The 18,521-nt window shown below is 37.1% G+C and overlaps 1 protein-coding gene across 1 annotated transcript; it reads left to right on the top strand.

Annotated features, from left to right (window-relative positions):
- The first annotated feature begins 2,526 nt into the window (after positions 1 to 2,526).
- On the top strand, positions 2,527 to 18,352 carry LOC117429182 (retinaldehyde dehydrogenase 3-like). The gene is made up of 13 exons (XM_034048421.3): positions 2,527 to 2,703; positions 4,036 to 4,140; positions 4,806 to 4,946; positions 7,298 to 7,427; positions 9,170 to 9,231; positions 10,043 to 10,171; positions 10,743 to 10,856; positions 10,942 to 11,044; positions 11,741 to 11,925; positions 12,489 to 12,653; positions 13,193 to 13,350; positions 15,654 to 15,728; positions 16,258 to 18,352. The coding sequence occupies exons 1-13, from the start codon at positions 2,608 to 2,610 to the stop codon at positions 16,328 to 16,330; spliced, it is 1,536 nt and encodes a 511-aa protein (XP_033904312.3). The 5' UTR covers positions 2,527 to 2,607; the 3' UTR covers positions 16,331 to 18,352.
- The last annotated feature ends 169 nt before the right edge of the window (positions 18,353 to 18,521 follow it).

The following is an 18,521-nucleotide window of genomic DNA, read 5'->3' as shown; positions in this document are numbered from 1 at the left end:
CATAACTGGACGTGAAGTCTTATGAATATTATCAAAACAAAGTTATTGTACATCTCTAGTTTTACCAGGGCTGTATATTGGTAGGATATATGAATCATATGCTATGTTGAATTATGGATAACATTTGGGGACCAGACCTCTGGTTCTTGTAGATATTTGCTTATTGCAATAGACTAGATTAATTAAAATGTCTGGGTGACAAGGGCATGCTTCTGTAGGTGTACATTAATACATTGTTATATAAGTGGAACATACAGAGCATGCATTTTGCTTGATTGGTGGGTGGCAGCGTTCGTTAAAAGGCACATACTATCATGTATCGAAAGAATTCAATATTACAACTTTGTATGGTGGGTTAATGTCATGTTTGTGTCTCTTGGCTGTACGTGAATTAATATAACCTGCGTACTTTACCTAGCGTACCTTCGCTACTCCTGCGCGAAATCAAATTCCAGCGCGTTACCCGGTCGATCTTCCTAGAGTTCCCTCTCAAGTTCATCATGTTATTCGTCCATTTTACTTCTTAGAGTTTTTCTGGTTTCTACCCTATATCTTTTGCTTCCTCTTATATTTTCTCTTTCGTTTTGTTTTCCTTCTTTTCCTTCCTTCCTCTTTCGTCTTTCCCTTTTTTCCATCCCTCGCGTCTCCAGGCTCGCTCAACCACGCTTTAGTCTCTGTCTCGTTATTAAGTGTTAGAAAGTCGCTGAAGTGAGAAATGGGCCTGCGAAAGCTCGTTGTCCTAATTAAACTTCGACAAGAAGAGTGACAAGAAGCAACGGAGAGGAAACAATGCCAACAGTGTTCGAGAATGAGCCCAGAGCGGGGAAATGCTTTGTCCTTCCGAACAAAAGCATTTGTTTGCATGTGTTAAACTCTATTAAACTTCATCAGACCCAGGTGCAAAAACCAACTTCTTCAAGAACATCACAACTCATCACACCTACACGGCTGATGAACGGTCCGCAGTCACTGCTCATCAGTTCATATCCATCCGCGAGCACCACATCAAAGGTACTCTGTTACAATATAAATACTGTGCTCCAAAACGAATTCACAGCCATTCATTGCATGGCTAAAACACAAGCACTGCCAGTGAATTAGGAACAAACTTTAAGTAGTTTCTAGAGGATTTGCAAGATTTTTATATTAATTCGTGTGAAGTGTGAAAACGAAACAGTATGTAACCTACTGTTTATAGAAAATAATACGTATTCCTCTGATCCTGTTATTATTATTATTATTATTATTATTATTATTATTATTATTATTATTATTATTATTATTATTATTATTATTATTATCATCTTCATCATCATCATCATCATCATCATCATCATCATCATTATTATTATTATTATTATTATTATTATTATTATTATTATTACGACTAATAATATTTCATTTAGAAACATTTGGATATATTTAATACGATAAACCCAAAAATATCTGTTAAATGCCTATTGCGTTATTATCACAGCAGAAATATGTACATATTGATTCAATAACTGAAACAATGCACAGATTGCGGAACTGTTTAGGTATCGATGGCCAACATAACTGCAATCAGCTGTGTGAGTTTGTCTACCCAGGCGTGAGAATGGAAAAAATTTAGGCGTTTGGCCCAGAGAAGATGTTAAATCAAAAAACAGCGAGCGGCAGCTAGATGAACGGAATAAACCATTGGAGCACGCAGATGCCGGCAACACAAAATGAGTTAGTTCTCCTTCCCTTTATATGAAGTAGCTTTAAGGCTACGCACAAGCACGGTGTCTGGTAAGGTGGAGACAAAAATATTTACTAAATGTAACTGCAAAAACAATTGTGATGTGGGAAGTTACAGTATATTAAACACACACACACGGCAATAGAATAAGCATTGGCAGCGTTCCTTTGATTAATGTAGGCTAGTCGCTCTCCAGATCCACCTGTGGTAACTTCTACGCGTTCTCAAAGTAATCGGTGCTACTATATATTTTAGGTGCCAAGATGAGCGCAAAATACTGTAGAGCCTGTAGACTGTATGGAAAGGATTCCCTACTGCTCTAAAACTTTTCCATTTGTAGTCTGATTCCTGATCCCATAAACTACAATACATAAATAAATACACGATTTTAGAAAGGTGCTGCGGAAATCCTAACTTCGACTCTATGACATCTGTTTAAATATTTACGAACCGTACAATAGTTTTGATAGTCTATGACATTAGCAATAGGTAGGCTAGGGCTACAGTAAATTAAAAGTGTACATTGTGTGTAAACAAGCATTACAAATAAAATATTGGAATTTGCAATACTCTTGTAAAACTTTAGGTATATGACAATGTTAACAATAAAGAAAAAAACACGCACGTATATTTTTTCCGTGTTGACTTCTGTCTAAAGTCTTAACTCAGGTAAAACTGCTACTGCCAGAATTATATGAATGAAAAAAAAGAGCAGCGATTAGGGTTTGGGGGCGGGGTAACCCAGCCTGTTCTTAACCGCTATCGGCTGGGAGGAACGTGCATTTCTTATAAAGCCTGTTGAATGTGCTACACACACACACACACAGACATCAACACCCAGCAGCGGAGCAATCTATAATATCAGTACTGTAATTATATTTAATATGGCAGAGAACGGGACTATAGAGAACGGACAGTCAGAGAAAAAAATCCCATTCGTTCCTCATCCCATTAAAAACCTGGAAGTGAAGCACACAAAGGTAAGATACTGGGACAGGCGATTCCAGCATACAGACACTCCACTACCTGTTGCTTCAGTTGCATTGAGATAGTACAGCGCTATTAGACGGTTGTGTTTGAAATAGACGAACACAAATTAGTCGGATTTAGGGGGAAGATGAGGAAACGCTGTAAATGTTTAACATGTCATTTGTATGAATTCACTATGAACTAAAATACACTTTTAACAACATGTATGCTTAGAAATGTCGAGGAAAACAAAAACGATAATGTCCGGGATATATGTGTTAGATACATTCATTTCAAAATGTCATTTAAGATTCCTGTAGTATTCTCTTTTAATATCGTAATACTATTAGGAAATTCATTTCCAGGTCTCCTTTGAACAAGAGATTTTAATCTCAATGGGGCTTTCCTGGTTAAACAAAGGTCAAATAAATTCAATGTTAAATTTGAAAAGGATTTGTAGTTTTAATTTTGTAATACAATTAAAAACTAATACAGTGTGTTACCATGTAGTAATCTGATTTAATTGTATTTTCTTTTTAAATAAATTAATTGTACTGGTCATATACCAGCATTATAAATTATAAATATAATGTTAATGTATTATAAATAGCCTGTACTTAATTCAAAAGTAAACCACAGCTATTATTTGACATTAAAATACATTATATATATATATATATATATATATATATATATATATATATATATATATATATATATATAAAGGCACGATATTGTAAGGCAAACGGGTGTAGCAGTGATATGCATTTGTTTTTCAACAGCAAACATTTCAATGCAGATTTATCAGTGTGGATACTTTAATGAACATCAGAGAATATTTACTTTCAATATGAATTTGAAAAATACCGTGTGCGTATGTTTACTGTACAGAGACAGAACCTTTTAAATGCCACGCACGTTTTAGATTGATATTAGAGAAACCCAGATGGAAATGCAAATAAGAGCCCTTTTGTCTACAGTAAGTTGTCAACATGACAAATCGTGTATTTTACTTCATGTAGTCATAGAAATACAGTCATCACAGTGCTACTATAATCAGAGCGCAACAGGTTGATGCTTTCATTAATATATAGCTATAGACATCGCGGGTGTTCCCAAGATATTTTCTTCATTTTTTTCGTTCACAAGGTAACCTTCACCGTGTTGCTATTTACCAAGCTCTGATGCTGTTTGCTTACAAGCCTTTGGATAATGTCTGTTGCGGCAACAGGCGTGTTTCTTTTGCAGTGGGGAAACGTCTATACAAACAGCCCAATAGCCATGTTTGGAAATACATTACCAGCACGTCCGTTGTTTGAATACGTTGTTTTCCGTTTCCATAGGTTTTTATTAATAATGAGTGGCACGCTTCTGTCAGCGGGCTTACATTTCCGATTTACAACCCTGCAACAGGCACGAAAATCTGCGACGTGGAAGAAGCTGACAAGGTAAACGTTGTGTGTTGTTCTTGTATTCCCTATCGTAGTCTGCTCATTTTCCAACAGACAAAACTAACGTCGGATCTGCGAGATGTGCCCTACTGTTTATAACGAGTCCTCCTGTCTCTACACATTGTTTTCTTATGTTGTCAGCTGTATCACCGATAGGTAATGTATAACCATGTAATTTACAAGTTTCCCATCTGTTAACAAAACCCACAGTAACCAAATATATTACTCAAGTTTAAGCCCCTGTCTGCCACTTATCCCTTGTAGTGAATAAATATCCATGGGTTCTTATGTCTTAGGATATATATCTTGTGAAGCAGCACTCATCCAATTGTTAATCATATTTGTTCTGAATATTCCTTAGCACAAGTTCACAAGGGTATCAGAAATCAAGGCTTCTAATGCACACGCAAGTCTATGAGAACCTTAATTAAGTCATTTTTTTACTTTGATGGTACTTCTAGTATCTGATGATGAGGTCCAAAGGAGGCTATCAGGATTGCAGCAGTTTGATCACTATTGACATACAATCACCTATTGAAATGTTATTATCCAGTATAGCTGCATCTTTTAGGAGAAGTCTAGCTACCAGGAGGCTCGTCGTGGCTCAGATGTTATCTTGTGGTGCAATGCGTTGTCTTTATAATCACATCTCCATTTCCCAGGCTGATGTAGATAAGGCAGTGGAAGCTGCAAAAGCAGCAAACCTCAGGAGCTCTCCATGGAGGAAGATGGATGTGTCGAGTCGAGGGAGACTGTTACACAAGCTGGCAGACCTCATTGAAAGAGATCGGGTGGTATTAGCTGTAAGTACATCCCCTACCTGCCTGTCTGTCAGTCTGTGCTCCTGATGTACTGGTATCTAACTGTATGAGAATGCAGCCAGAGCCTATATCAGTTTTAGAAGTTCAGTTCCTCGGAAAATTAAGAAAGAAACAGGGTTTAAAAATGAATGTACCCACGTAATGGAACCCAGAAGTTAAAATAATATATAAAAAATAATAATTATGTTTATTTTACAGTAAGAAAAATATGGACTTCATTCCATATTTACTGACGTCCATGTTCTGATTGTTTTATTGTTCTTATGGCGCCTGGGGATGTAATTAGCTGCATATTTAGAGGCTTACTGCTAGGATGGCTGGCCCAGTTTTTAAAATAATCATTGTTCAGTTTAAAATGTGTATTCCTGCAGCATTATACTTCCAGAAACAAAAAAAGTCTTATTTACAGGACCTAAAAAACACGAAGGAAAAGGTAATGGGAGATTAAAGACAGTTATTTACCAGAACACAGAAATAACTTAAGACATAAAGTACTATTCTACCATTTAATTTAGGGGCTGGTATGTACTCTGAAGTTATTTCTGATTAGTTTTAGTATTTTAATTAGGCTCACAAGCAGGTAAAAAACATTGAGAATGTATTAAAAGAGCAATGGAATTAAATGGCTGCAGTATTGAAGTCTATTTAGATAATAACATAGACTTCAGCAATACAACATTTAATGAACTGCATCAACTAACTCAACATTCCTAAATGTTATGTTGCAAACATTACTTAGTTCAAATTATAGGCAGCTCTTATACGTAATCAAATCCTGGTCTGAATCCGTTTGCACTTCATTCAACTGTCACATCTTATTAAGGAAACACTATTTTAATTCACAAAGTAACAATGTGAATGAAGTCATATTCTTGTGGGTTTACATGTGGCTGTTAAGTACATACATGCCAGGCTGGGTTACTGTATCAGCAACTGCATTGACTCCCAAACCTGTACATGCAGAATGGAAGTAAACCCGAGGGTCAACTTGGAGATGACAAGATAAACATGGATTTTGTTTTGTTTTGGTGATATGTATTTAATGAGCCATTGTCGCACCTGGATAAGTTATTTGCTAGTTGCTTTGATAATAATTAAAGCCTAGGGGGATTGACAATTACATTTCTAAAAGGAAGTCTAAGCTTTTACAGCGAAAGATTGCTTAAGACAGCTCTTGCACAGGAAAACAAAAGCAGAAATCTTCGTTATCCCTTCTGATTCACGTATGGGTTTCAGTGCTCAATGCAAAACTATTGCAACAGCGTCAAGGAGTCTTTTCAGAAGTCTTCGCTAGAATAGTTGATAAGCATGGGAAGTAACGGCAGACACAATAATGCAGTATTAAACAGAACATAGAAAATGAATCAGGTTAGATATAAGAGGATGATGTTGTATGTAGATGATACTATTCAATATTGCAAATAACACGTTTTGCTTAAGCCTGTGTGTTTGTGTATTACCAGAATTATTTAAATAAAAAAAGAGAACACAAGAAAACACTGTTGAGCTACTCCCTGTTCTTTAGCGATTGCTTTAGGGGGGAAAACAATCTTTTAGTGAAAAAAAAGAAAGTTGCATCGTTCCCAAACTGTATGTTCTGAACTGCAATTCGTTTCATTTTGCAATTTTAAATAAGCAGAATCAGAGACAGTTTTGTCGTTTCATTGCCTGTGAATCCCAGTCTTGTGTGTGTGAATCAGCTTCACTGCAGTTGCAGGGAGAATCTGTGACAAACTGAGAATGCGCCTGCAGAGGGCTTTAAGTAATGAACTCTTCATTCTCTATAGGCAGCATCAGCATATGGGTTATTGTTTTAGGTGCAAAACATGGGGCTAGATTCCTGAATATATTTGAGAGAAATCCCCACAAATACTGAACATAAAGCATCTACGAAAATATTGCATGAATGGGTCCTTCTACTGTGAGTCCTGGCATGCACATGTGTTAGCTTTTTTTTAAATAAAAGGACAATCCTCAGCTGGATGTCTTCAATGCGGTTGGTTTCATTCTCTTATTTACATGAAAAATGATCTGAGGCCATTCATAAGAAAGGAATGTAATTCTTGTGTCCAAAGTCAGCGATAGATAAGTTATGGATGATGTCCTCAGGCTGAGCTCTTTGTCAATAGCAGTGGAATCTCAAGTACTGTTCTGGGGAATTCATACAGGACAGAGAGGATCTGCAACCGTGCAGCACCACATGTGTTGTTTTGTGAAAAGCCCCGGTGTGTTGCCAGGCAGACCTTCAATCAGATCCACTTCAAGTTGTATGTAACCCCCTATGTTAAGACTCCAGTGCTTATGAAATATGTGTTCTGTGTTGTTTTTTGCAGACAATGGAAACGATGGACACAGGAAAACCATTCCTCCATGCGTTTTTTATTGACCTGGAAGGCTGTATAAAAACTCTGAGATACTATGCAGGCTGGTCTGATAAAATACATGGCAAAACCATGCCAGTGGGTAAGTCAATTTAAAGAGGTCTGACCCACACATACATACATACATACATACATACATACATACATACAGTACATACATACATACATACATACATACATACATACATACATACATACATACAGTACATACATACATACATACATACATACATACATACATACATACATACATACATACATAAAATCTTAATACAAATATACACATTGAGTCTTATTTTCAACACGTTTCCTCAATTCTTTAATTAACTTAAAAATGTTTTGAAAGGAGAAAAAAACATGTTAATGTTACCAAATGAAAAACAAAACACCTTGAGTGTGATGAAGAGAACTTAAAATATCTACCTTAGTTGTTTATTTCTAGTTTTGTAAAACTAACAGGTGTTTTAAAAACAATAGGGTTAAAGACTGCACCAGCTGGAAGCTGAACACCAATCAGGAGACACACAATAAGGTCACCTGCTTGTGTGCGTAGTTAGTGTATTTAAAACTGTATCACTGGCAGCCAAACCTGTTGGAAAACATTTTTAAAAGTCTGATGAAGTTAAGAAACTATTACAAAATAGATTAAACCTATTTCTGTGAGCATGATGTATGATGTCGCTTAGATTGTTTCAGACTTAGTCACTTTTACAGCGGGTGTTTTAATTACCGTACATTCTCAGTGGGTGTTTCTTTGGTAATATGCTTCAGTTCTGCTTAGCGTAATTCTGAAACACACGTCATGGTAGCTACAGTAAACCAGTTGGTCAGATTTATACACTCAGCGGTTACACGCTGTTTAGACTTACTGTTTGGGGGAGGTGGTCACATCTCGCTCTCTAACAGCTGGGTAAAGTCTCTCACTGTTTAAGGGAAATAAACGCAATAACCGAGTCACTTATCGTTACATGGCACATTGTTTCTAATCTGTCAGGTTTTTTGGTATTTCATACATGAATACTTCAATTTACCACAAATGAATATATCTAACTCATCCAGTCTATCACAGTATTAGACTGTCTGTCACTAGGGAAGGGCAGGAGAACTGCTAAGCTACGGTTCATCCCAAGTATAAACCAAAAGTTATCATAAACATACCCAATCTTATGAACATTTTACAAAAAATAATTTGGATCATACTGTGAACTGTACTTTCTATCCAAACATTTATTTATAAAGTTTTGACTCAAATAGGGTTAATCAGAGTTCCATATTGGAAGGGCATGTGGCGTCAAATGTCTGCTAGTTGATATTTCAAATGACTATTGCTTCCTGATTTCAGCTGAATTATCTTCTTTCATACTTACGATGGCTTCTGACATAAATAAGGAAGCCATACTGTTAATGTGAAACTCGGACAAGCCTTCGATCAGCAATTCCACCTTAATTCATAATACAGCAATACCACCTTAAATTGCCTTTGTGTCGATATCTGATGCCACCTTGTATCAAGAGTAATGGAGATGGAGTCTCTAAGCCCAGAACAAAGCTTTAAACCAGAGCCAAAGGTAAAATTCACAGAGCTTGAACCAGAGCCCACTCCTTTCAATGCTCCCTCCTCTCTAGTTACAAAATGGCTCTCTAATAATATATAGTTGTTTGTTCTGAGGCTGTGATTAGAATTGGCTTGCAATAATTCCCATGTTTTATTTTTTCTTTTGGAGTCCAGAAAGGTTTGCCCAGAAAGAAGCGTGCAATTCCTTGGCTCAGGAGAGCTTTAAAACCCTTTCGCTAATGTGCTGGTTTATATTTCTCTCCTTCTAGATGACGACTTTGTGTGTTTCACTAAGCACGAACCTGTCGGTGTGTGCGGAGCCATCATCCCTGTAAGTAAAAGAGAGAGAAATCGGGGTGCGCAGGTGAGGAAGCGCATCATAGTACAAAACTATCCCATCAAAGCCAGTGACACTGGAGTCTTCACTCGGAAGTGCTGTACATGGAAAGCTAACAGAATGAATGAATGTGGCATCTTCATTTACATATGAATAATAGTGTTAAGGAATTGATCATTACTTCAGCAGAATTCAATAGCATGGTAAAGCCTATTACATTCCAGATGTAAATATATTTAAAATCCCGCTGCTTATGGTTAACTGTGACTGGGCCTTTTTGAAACTTGTAAATGCAAACCTACTTGTGATGAAACTGTTATTGGCAAACACATTCGCTCTGTGTTGCCAGGTTCACAAATGCAGACAATCAAACAGGAAACCTGTGGATTCTCGTGCCACAGACCCATCTATTTGCCCTGCACTTGTCCATCTCCCGTTGTCAAACTGTAGGGCGGCTGTTGTGTTGCCTCTGTTGTTGTCAGCTCTTTAGTGACAGCGATGCTATCTGTCAGAGCTCTGAGGCAGAGGTGAAAAGTGAACTCCGGGGGAATGCAGTGCAGGTGTTTGCTTTCACTCACAGGTGAACACGGCTGGGTATCAGAATCTGAACTGGCGTCAGCTTGATAAGATAATGCCAGTCAGCTATCTAGACTCTCTATATGAGATGGACACGCTTTGGAACGCAGAGCTTTATCTTTTGTCTTTGTTCTTAGTCTTGAAACTCTCTTTCCCTTCCCTGTTTTCATTAGGGGTGTATCCAGTCTGTTTCTGTGTAAAAACATGTGCTTCTCTTCTCCCCCTGCAGTGGAACTTTCCCTTGTTAATGTTTATGTGGAAGATGGCTCCAGCACTGAGCTGTGGGAACACTGTTGTTATCAAGCCTGCAGAGCAGACGCCTCTAACAGCACTGTACATGGGTGCTTTAGTGAAGGAAGTGAGTACACCAGTGCATACAGAATACTAGAAGCAAAACAAACAAACAAGCGACTTGTCTTCTATGATAGCAGTCCAAACGTTTATGGATAATCCCTGACAGACTGATGCGTTAAGCAAGGCTCATTTTTTAAAGCAATACCTGTTGACAGGTTCACACCAAGAATGAATTTGTAAGCGAGCCTGATTTCTCTGGTACTCTCTCGGAACACAATTTGTTACTTTAGATCTTAAACAACACTTCATTAAGGAAGCTGTTAGAAAATGCATCTGTGGACCATGCGCTGTAGAGCCACTGAAGTCCTGTTAGGATCAATAGATTGTGGAATTGCATCCTTGCTCCCCCAAGGATTCAAGTGTAAGGAACCCTCAAAATACCAATGTAGCTGAGACCGATCCCCAGGGGAACATTGGTTGTGTTGCTGTAATTGTAATTATAATCCTCACCGTCAGACTTACCTTTAAAAAATAAGTATTTTAGACATCCTGAACAAACAGATTTATCACAATGAAGTTAGTATTAGAACACTGTTTGTCTGTAACTGGTTACAGTTAGTATTTTCTCCATGCAGGCTGGTTTCCCCCCTGGTGTGGTGAATATAGTCCCAGGATTTGGACCCACGACAGGTGCAGCCATTGCTAGCCATATGGATATTGACAAAGTGGCATTCACCGGATCAACCGAGGTATGTTTCTTTAATAAATACATAAACATTGTTGCAAAACACTCACGTGCTGTTTGACCATTTCATTTTTTTTTTTTTTTCGTAGATTGGGAAACTTGTCAAAGAAGCAGCTGCTAAAAGTAACTTGAAACGAGTGACTCTAGAACTAGGAGGGAAAAATCCATGCATTGTTTATGCTGATGCTGACTGTAAGATCTATTTATATATACATTCTATTTTATTATTTCAAATATTCATGTACTGATTATAGAAATATGGGCTAGTACTTGAATAACGCTTTCCTCCCTCCTTGATACTGTTGTAACATACACCTGTTCATTGTCAATAACGCAATAACAGAAACTGTCTTTGCTAACTGACCTGTAGTGATGATGGCAGACTGAGTCATAAATCTTGTGCATTGCTTCTGACAATATCAAAGCAACATATTTGACGTATGTAACTCCTGAATCCATAAGGCAAATATTTGCAGCATCAATGGCATTAAACAGTCAAAGCACTTAAAAGAAAGCTTGGATAATAGAAGTGTTTTTGTCTACCTTAAACTGAACAGACATTTCAAATCATTTGATGAGGGATCAGAGATGGTGTTTAAGTTCACAGAGTTTGAAGAGGTCAGATCATTATTAACAGAGCAGAAGCATAATCCTTTTTTTTATGACAAAGTGTAACCAATAGGCCAATATCTTTACATTGCTTACTGCTTTACAGGTTTGTTTGGATTTCTGAAGGCATTGTCCAATTACAAATGTGGTTTGATTATTATGTAAGTTACGTGGTTGGGGAGGCTGTGTTTGATTCCAGTTCACTCCAATGTGAAATGATTTCAGGAGTCTCTCTCAGTGATACACGGACGCATGCATCTCTCTGTGGTTCTCTTCTAGTGGACCTGGCCATGGAGGAGGCGCAGCAGGGAGCGTTCTTTAACCAGGGACAGTGCTGCACGGCCGCCTCTCGCATCTTCGTGGAGGAGCAGATCTATGAGGAGTTTGTCAGGCGGAGTGTGGAGCACGCTAGGAAGAGAGTCGTCGGGGATCCATTCGATCCACGAACGTCCCAGGGACCGCAGGTACTTCTAACACAGATCATCAAAGCCTCACGCTCTTTTTAACCACCTTCAGTGTAAAGGTTCATAAATTAAAAACCTTTGTCTCGGGACAACTGTCACTGCATATTACACCTTAAAGTTTCTATTAACTGTTGGTTTGTCTTGAAAAGTTTAATGCACACAGATCTTTCTTTATTCAGTGAAAACATGCTTTCTCTAAGTAATCTTTATGAAGTGTGTGTCTGAGGTTAGTTGCATGTAATTTACCATTACACTCTGCAACATGCAGGGGGAGCTAATAAGACATTTTTTTTGGATACCTGACAGTTCTGGCACAGCTTCCAATGTTGATTTAACATTGAAGTATTTGAAATATGAAGTGCCATAAGAAGCCAGGGAGATCATAAATGTGTGCAGCAGAACAGCAACAACAGAAAGACCTCTGAGCCATTTCCTTTTAATCAGTTGAAATATTACATCCCTACCGTATTTTACATAGATTTACATTTATTAATTTATTATCAATCCACATTCAACAGCTTGATTCACTGTTATCCCTGGTGACCCCCTCCCTCCCCCTCCAGATTGACCAGGAGCAGTTCGATAAGATCATGGAGTTGATTGACAGTGGGAGGCGAGAAGGTGCCAAGCTGGAATATGGCGGCTCAGCCATTGAGGACAGAGGACTATTCATACAGCCCACTATATTTTCAGGTGTTAAAGACCACATGCGCATCGCTAAGGAGGAGGTACGCCACTGTCTGTATATGTAGTTAAACAACATCAGGGGTATTTGTAAGTTTCACACCACTTAGACCACTTGCTTACCAGATATCATGGTGTCTTGGAAGAGATTATATCTTCACTACCAATGAAGAGCTGTTCTATGGAATGTTTGTTTTTCATTTTACCCTTAAAGTTTGTTTGGTTTTCTTTTGAAATGGTGACTTCCAAAACTGGTATCACATTGAATGTCGGATGAAGCATTTATTGATGTCTTGTTTTATTTCTAAAATGCTCCACCTGCTGAAATATAGTTGATTATTTGGCAAACAAATGATCTTGGGACCCAGAAGGTATACAGACCTGACACTGACTACAGGCAGCGCAATCATTTCATTACAGTGACCAGGAGGTGGCGCCAATGGACTAGATTCTGCAAGCATTTATATGGCTTTTTGTAGATAAAAGGCCAATATTCGTGTTTATTCTTAACAGGATAAATATTTCAACTTCACCAGCCCTATTATAAAAACACCAATTTAACTGTGTTGATTAATTATTACAGATCTTTGGACCCGTACAGTGTATATTTAAGTTTAAAAGCCAAGAGGAAGTCATTAAGAGAGCGAACAGTACTCAGTATGGATTGGCAGCAGCTGTGTTTACAAAAAGCATGGACAAAGCATTGAGTGCAGCTTCCGCTTTGGAGTCTGGGACAGTCTGGTAAGGGTTTCCTTTAATGCAATCCCAGTTCATTGTGTGAATTAGACATGCTTTGATGCTATAAGGATGAAATAATTCACATGACCCAGCCTAGTTCACATGAACAGTAAGGGAAAGCTTCACAAACACCTGCCTATTATGTGCCACTATTACATTGCATGAAACAATACAACAGTGTAAATTATACCCGGCATTAACATGATATCATAATCGCATTACAGAACACCCTGCAGCTTTTACAAGAGACGCATTGCTTTACCATTGCTGTATCCTGTGTTGTTTGTATAGCAGCTATGTTTTTTTGATATTTTTATTCACACTTTTTCACATGTGAGCATTCTTCAGAAGAGAAAGAATTTCTCCTATGAACCCCATAGTGTATCCAGTTCGTTCTCTCTCCTGCAGCAATGCTGGTGCTCTGATTGAAATGAATGGAGTAATGCGGAAACAGACAGGAGGGAGCCTGATCTGGATACACTACCATTCTCATAATAGAGATACACAATCTAACAATTCATTGGAAATTAAAGCAATTGTGCATCTTATCCACAAGATGGCGCTCAAATATGGCAAATACACTACTGTAAGCATTAGCGTTTCCATAGCCTGAGGAAAGTGTCAGGTAAGAATGTCAGTGTTCAGCCAGAATGACATGGTTCCTATTTACAGTCTGTCAAGAAGGTTTCCTTTGTTTCGGTATTGGATTTCTTCATTGTGGGGCATATTAAACTGCATTGTTTACTATGCTGTTGTAGAGCTAAACAGATGACTGCATGTCTGCTTGGCACTGTTCAGTTCCTGGATTTTATTGACTAAAATTGATTCCAAGTGAAGCAGCCATTATCCCACCAGTAGTGCCCACCAAGCTTGGAAACTTGAACTCTCACTGTAACTATTCTTACATCCAGTCTTCTACAAAACCAGTGCACGCACATCCAGAACAAAGGGGCCTTTCAATCGCTTGAAGAATATCTTCAAATAGCATTTTAATGGCTTTTGTTATTGTTTTTGTTTTTTACATTTGCCTGACTATTTTCATGATATTTACAGTCATTGTTTTACTAGTTCATGATATTTACAGTCATTGTTTTACTATTTCAAGATATTTACAGTCATTGTTTTACTAGTTCATGATATTTACAGTCATTGTTTTACTAGTTCATAATATTTACAGTCATTGTTTTACTAGTTCATGATATTTACAGTCATTGTTTTACTAGTTCATGATATTTACAGTCATTGTTTTACTAGTTCATGATATTTACAGTCATTGTTTTACTATTTCAAGATATTTACAGTCATTGTTTTACTAGTTCGTGATATTTACAGTCATTGTTTTACTAGTTCATGATATTTACAGTCATTGTTTTACTATTTCATGATATTTACAGTCATTGTTTTACTAGTTCATGATATTTACAGTCATTGTTTTACTAGTTCATGACATTGACAGTCATTGTTTTACTAGTTCATGATATTTACAGTCATTGTTTTACTAGTTCATGATATTTACAGTCATTGTTTTACTCGTTCATGATATTTACAGTCATTGTTTTACTAATTCATGATATTTACAGTCATTGTTTTACTAGTTCATGATATTTACAGTCATTGTTTTACTAGTTCATGACATTGACAGTCATTGTTTTACTAGTTCATGATATTTGCAGTCATTGTTTTACTAGTTCATGATATTTGCAGCCATTGTTGTGTGGTTCTGGATTGTGTTGCTCCAATATTGAACTATTGGATTTCTTCTCTAATCTACCTTCGTGGTTTTCTGCTTGTTTTGAGCTTGTCTGGAGAATCGTACATTCCAGGACTAAGCAGCCTTGCTCATTCCATTAAAACCATGTGGCAATATGACGTTTCAACTGTGCTAAGCCTACTTTCGCTCTGTCTACATACCAGCCTGCTGTATATCTATATCTATATCTATATCTATATCTATATCTATATAATTGATATGTTCAATCCCACCACTAAACATTCACCAGACAAGATCAAAGCCAGGTAAAGGCAGATTTACAGAAAAATGATAATAAGTCAACATGAGAAAAGGCAACACCCAAAAGCAATTCAAATAAAAGCTGTAGCTGTTGTCCATTTCAAATGCTGAATCGCCAGGAGGACAGTAGTCTGTGATCAAAGTTTGAGGTTTTATTTGAGGTTCCTAACCTAATTGTTTGCCACTGGTAATAATCTGTATGTAATTCAGGCTGTGTTGCGTATTGTTGCTTAACAGTAAAGCAGCAGTTCAGCATTGCATTCTCATAGACGTAGTTCTGCTTTTTCTCACTCAGGATAAACTGCTACAATGCTCTCCATGCCCAGGCTCCCTTCGGCGGCTATAAGATGTCAGGAAATGGCAGAGAACTGTAAGAACATCCTGTCTTCTCTTCTATATATAGACAATGACATGCAAATGAGTTGTGGTGCTTGATATTGAAGTACATATAAATCTATACCATAATAAGTAAATAACACCGTACCATGTTGTATTTTACTGAGGGTTGTCAGCAAGCTATTGAAGCAAGTGGAGCTGGTTTACTTCTTCTGTAAGCAAACAGGGAAAGCCCTGGAAGAAAGCAGTCTCTAACTGTCCAGGGGTCTGGAAAGACTTGCCCCTGGTCCAAAATGTCTCAAGGATTCTGTAGATTTATATAGCAGGGATGGAAATAAGAAGTACAATTTGATCCATTCCTGGTTTTACTAGGAGTTTAATAAGACATGCATGCGCTTGTTACCTATACACTGGGGCTAATTAAGCACAGATTAAAACCTGGAATGGGTGAAAATGAGATTCAGTAGGAATCTCATTTCAATCCCTGTATAGACCAAGGGCCATAGGGTTGTGTACAATTCAGTTTTCTAAATGTGTTTTATTTTAATTTTATTTTTTTCCAGTGGTGAATATGCTTTGGCAGAATACACCGAAGTTAAAGCAGTCACAATCAAACTTACACAGAAGGATCACTGAATAAACAATGAACAGAGAACTGGAAAACTCCCAATATACAGTACAAGTCACTACTGGAGTGGAGAACACAGCGTGCCAGCCTCACAGCTGGTGCTACGGCAGCACATGTTACTGTATCAGAACATCAGCCCTTTAGAGATAATCAAGGGATTTGCTTTAAAACCATAGTGTTTAAAAGAATCTTCTAATATGTTTTAAATTTTCGACTCTAAGAAGCTCTTATTTTATTTATTTAGAAATGGTCTACCTAGGAGGACTGGAGTGCAGCACCTTGTTTCTTATGGTCCAATCCTTGAGATTAAATGTCTTGAGAAAGCAGCAGGGAAAAGGGTTATTAAGAGGCTTACTGGGGCAATATAATCAAGGAAGGTGCTGTAAAATTGTACACACCTTGTGTCTGCTGACATGTTTATTTATTTCTTAGCAGATGCCCTTATCCAGGGCGACTTACAATTGCTACAAGATATCACATTATTTTTACATACAATTACATTATTTTTTATATACAATTACCCATTTATACAGTTGGTTTTTTTTTACTGGAGCAATCTAGGTAAAGTACCTTGCTCAAGGGTACAACAGCAGTGTCCCCCACTGGGGATTGAACCCACAACCCTCCAGTCAAGAATCCAGAGCCCTAACCACTACTCCACACTGCTGCATAGTGTCATATAACCTTTAGCAAGCCATTCAAGCCACAAAGGCTTTTTTTGTCCTCCAGCCAGTTTCCCATTTCTCAAACCGCAGAGATATACATAGCTCTGTGAATTTAAAAACATTTACAAGGCAGTTCCTGATATTTCACAAAAAAAATGCTTCAAAGACATCTGTGGGTTTTGTGTGTTTTTTTTTTTTTTTTTTCCATGGCTTCTTGATTAAAATTCCAAAGCCATCCAGAATGTTTTTCTAGTTTATGGCAGCTGTAAACTGCTTCCCCACTGGCACACTAACCTGCACTGTTGGTTCCAGTCTTCTGACCAAGCCACCACATTTATGAAAACAGAATAATAATTTGCTCGAAACATACCCTTTAATAGTTGATCTGTTGTCTGCTTAATCTCTTGGAAGCGAAGCATTCTGTGCTTGATCTGCTGTTTGATTTCAGATTCCCAGTACAGGACAAGATCAAACTTGGAAATGGCTCTTTAGGACATTTATAAAATATTTATATATGAAATGTGAATTTGTATTATTAAAATTTTGTTTGTTAATATAAAAAAAATGACAATTATTTTGGAAGTATTTGGGTATGAATAAACACTTCTCATTTTAAGATTACAATGTAACTTGGTATGTGGTGTAGTATACAATATATTTTGTTTCTGTAAACATTATAACATCTCTGTGTAGCCGTTTAGATTTCCTAACTGGGACAGTAAACAGACCCCAGCAAAAGACCAGCTACAGCTTTTATAATCTTATGGTCTCTGATTTTAAAATCAGCCCTTGATAATGTATGCACTGGGTGGGGTGGGGGACTCACACTTCCATACATTTATGGTTCAGCCCAATCCTACTGTAAATGATATGAATGAGCCTCTTTGATTGTTATGACTCCCTGGTAATGCATTGATGACACATGTGAAACTATATTGGAAAACTTTAATAACCGTTTGTAAGATGGTAGTTTATTAATTTATATATATATATATATATATATATATATATATATATATATATATATATATATATATATAAATTAGCATTTAAAACGACTTGTAAAATATACAACAATAATGTTCTATTTAATAGATCATTTAAGTGTTTTGTAAAAGAGATGTCTTTCTTGGTGAATTGTCTTTTTTTTCTTGAATAGATGACATGTCAATGTCGTCGATGTAGGCCATCAAACCAATTGTAATGCTGTTGTATCAGTTTCAATATAGAATGTATAATTGCTATAATATTCTTGAACGTGTATAATTATGCTCTAGTGATTTCTGACTTTTAAACTATTTTTGGACTATTTTATATATTTAAATATCCTACAACACCCCTCTTTCTTTTAAATAAATAAAAAATCTATCCAATTTGTTTTCCTTCATTGATGTTCTGCATGTATTGAACACACCTGGCTGCCAGTATATTCTGAGGCTGCCAGCCATATGTTTAAATATAAATCTGACATACAGTATGCTTCCAATAGGATTACCATATCACGACATGTTCACTGCGACAGCTCAGGCTTTTC

Source organism: Acipenser ruthenus, chromosome 24 (genome assembly GCF_902713425.1).
Source record: "Acipenser ruthenus chromosome 24, fAciRut3.2 maternal haplotype, whole genome shotgun sequence".
In the NCBI taxonomy this organism is placed as follows: Eukaryota; Metazoa; Chordata; class Actinopteri; order Acipenseriformes; family Acipenseridae; genus Acipenser; species Acipenser ruthenus.
The sequence above is the reverse complement of the archived record's forward strand: the minus strand, read 5'-3'. Positions and strand labels throughout refer to the sequence as shown.

What these genes read in the sequence shown, in the direction of transcription:
- LOC117429182 (XM_034048421.3), top strand. Translation starts at nt 2,608, where the DNA reads ATGGCAGAGAACGGGACTATAGAGAACGGACAGTCAGAGAAAAAAATC. An exon ending in TGGCAAAACCATGCCAGTGG is followed by an intron (nt 7,428 to 9,169) that starts GTAAGTCAATTT and finishes CTCTCCTTCTAG; the next exon opens with ATGACGACTTTGTGTGTTTC. An exon ending in TCAGGAAATGGCAGAGAACT is followed by an intron (nt 15,729 to 16,257) that starts GTAAGAACATCC and finishes ATTTTTTTCCAG; the next exon opens with TGGTGAATATGCTTTGGCAG.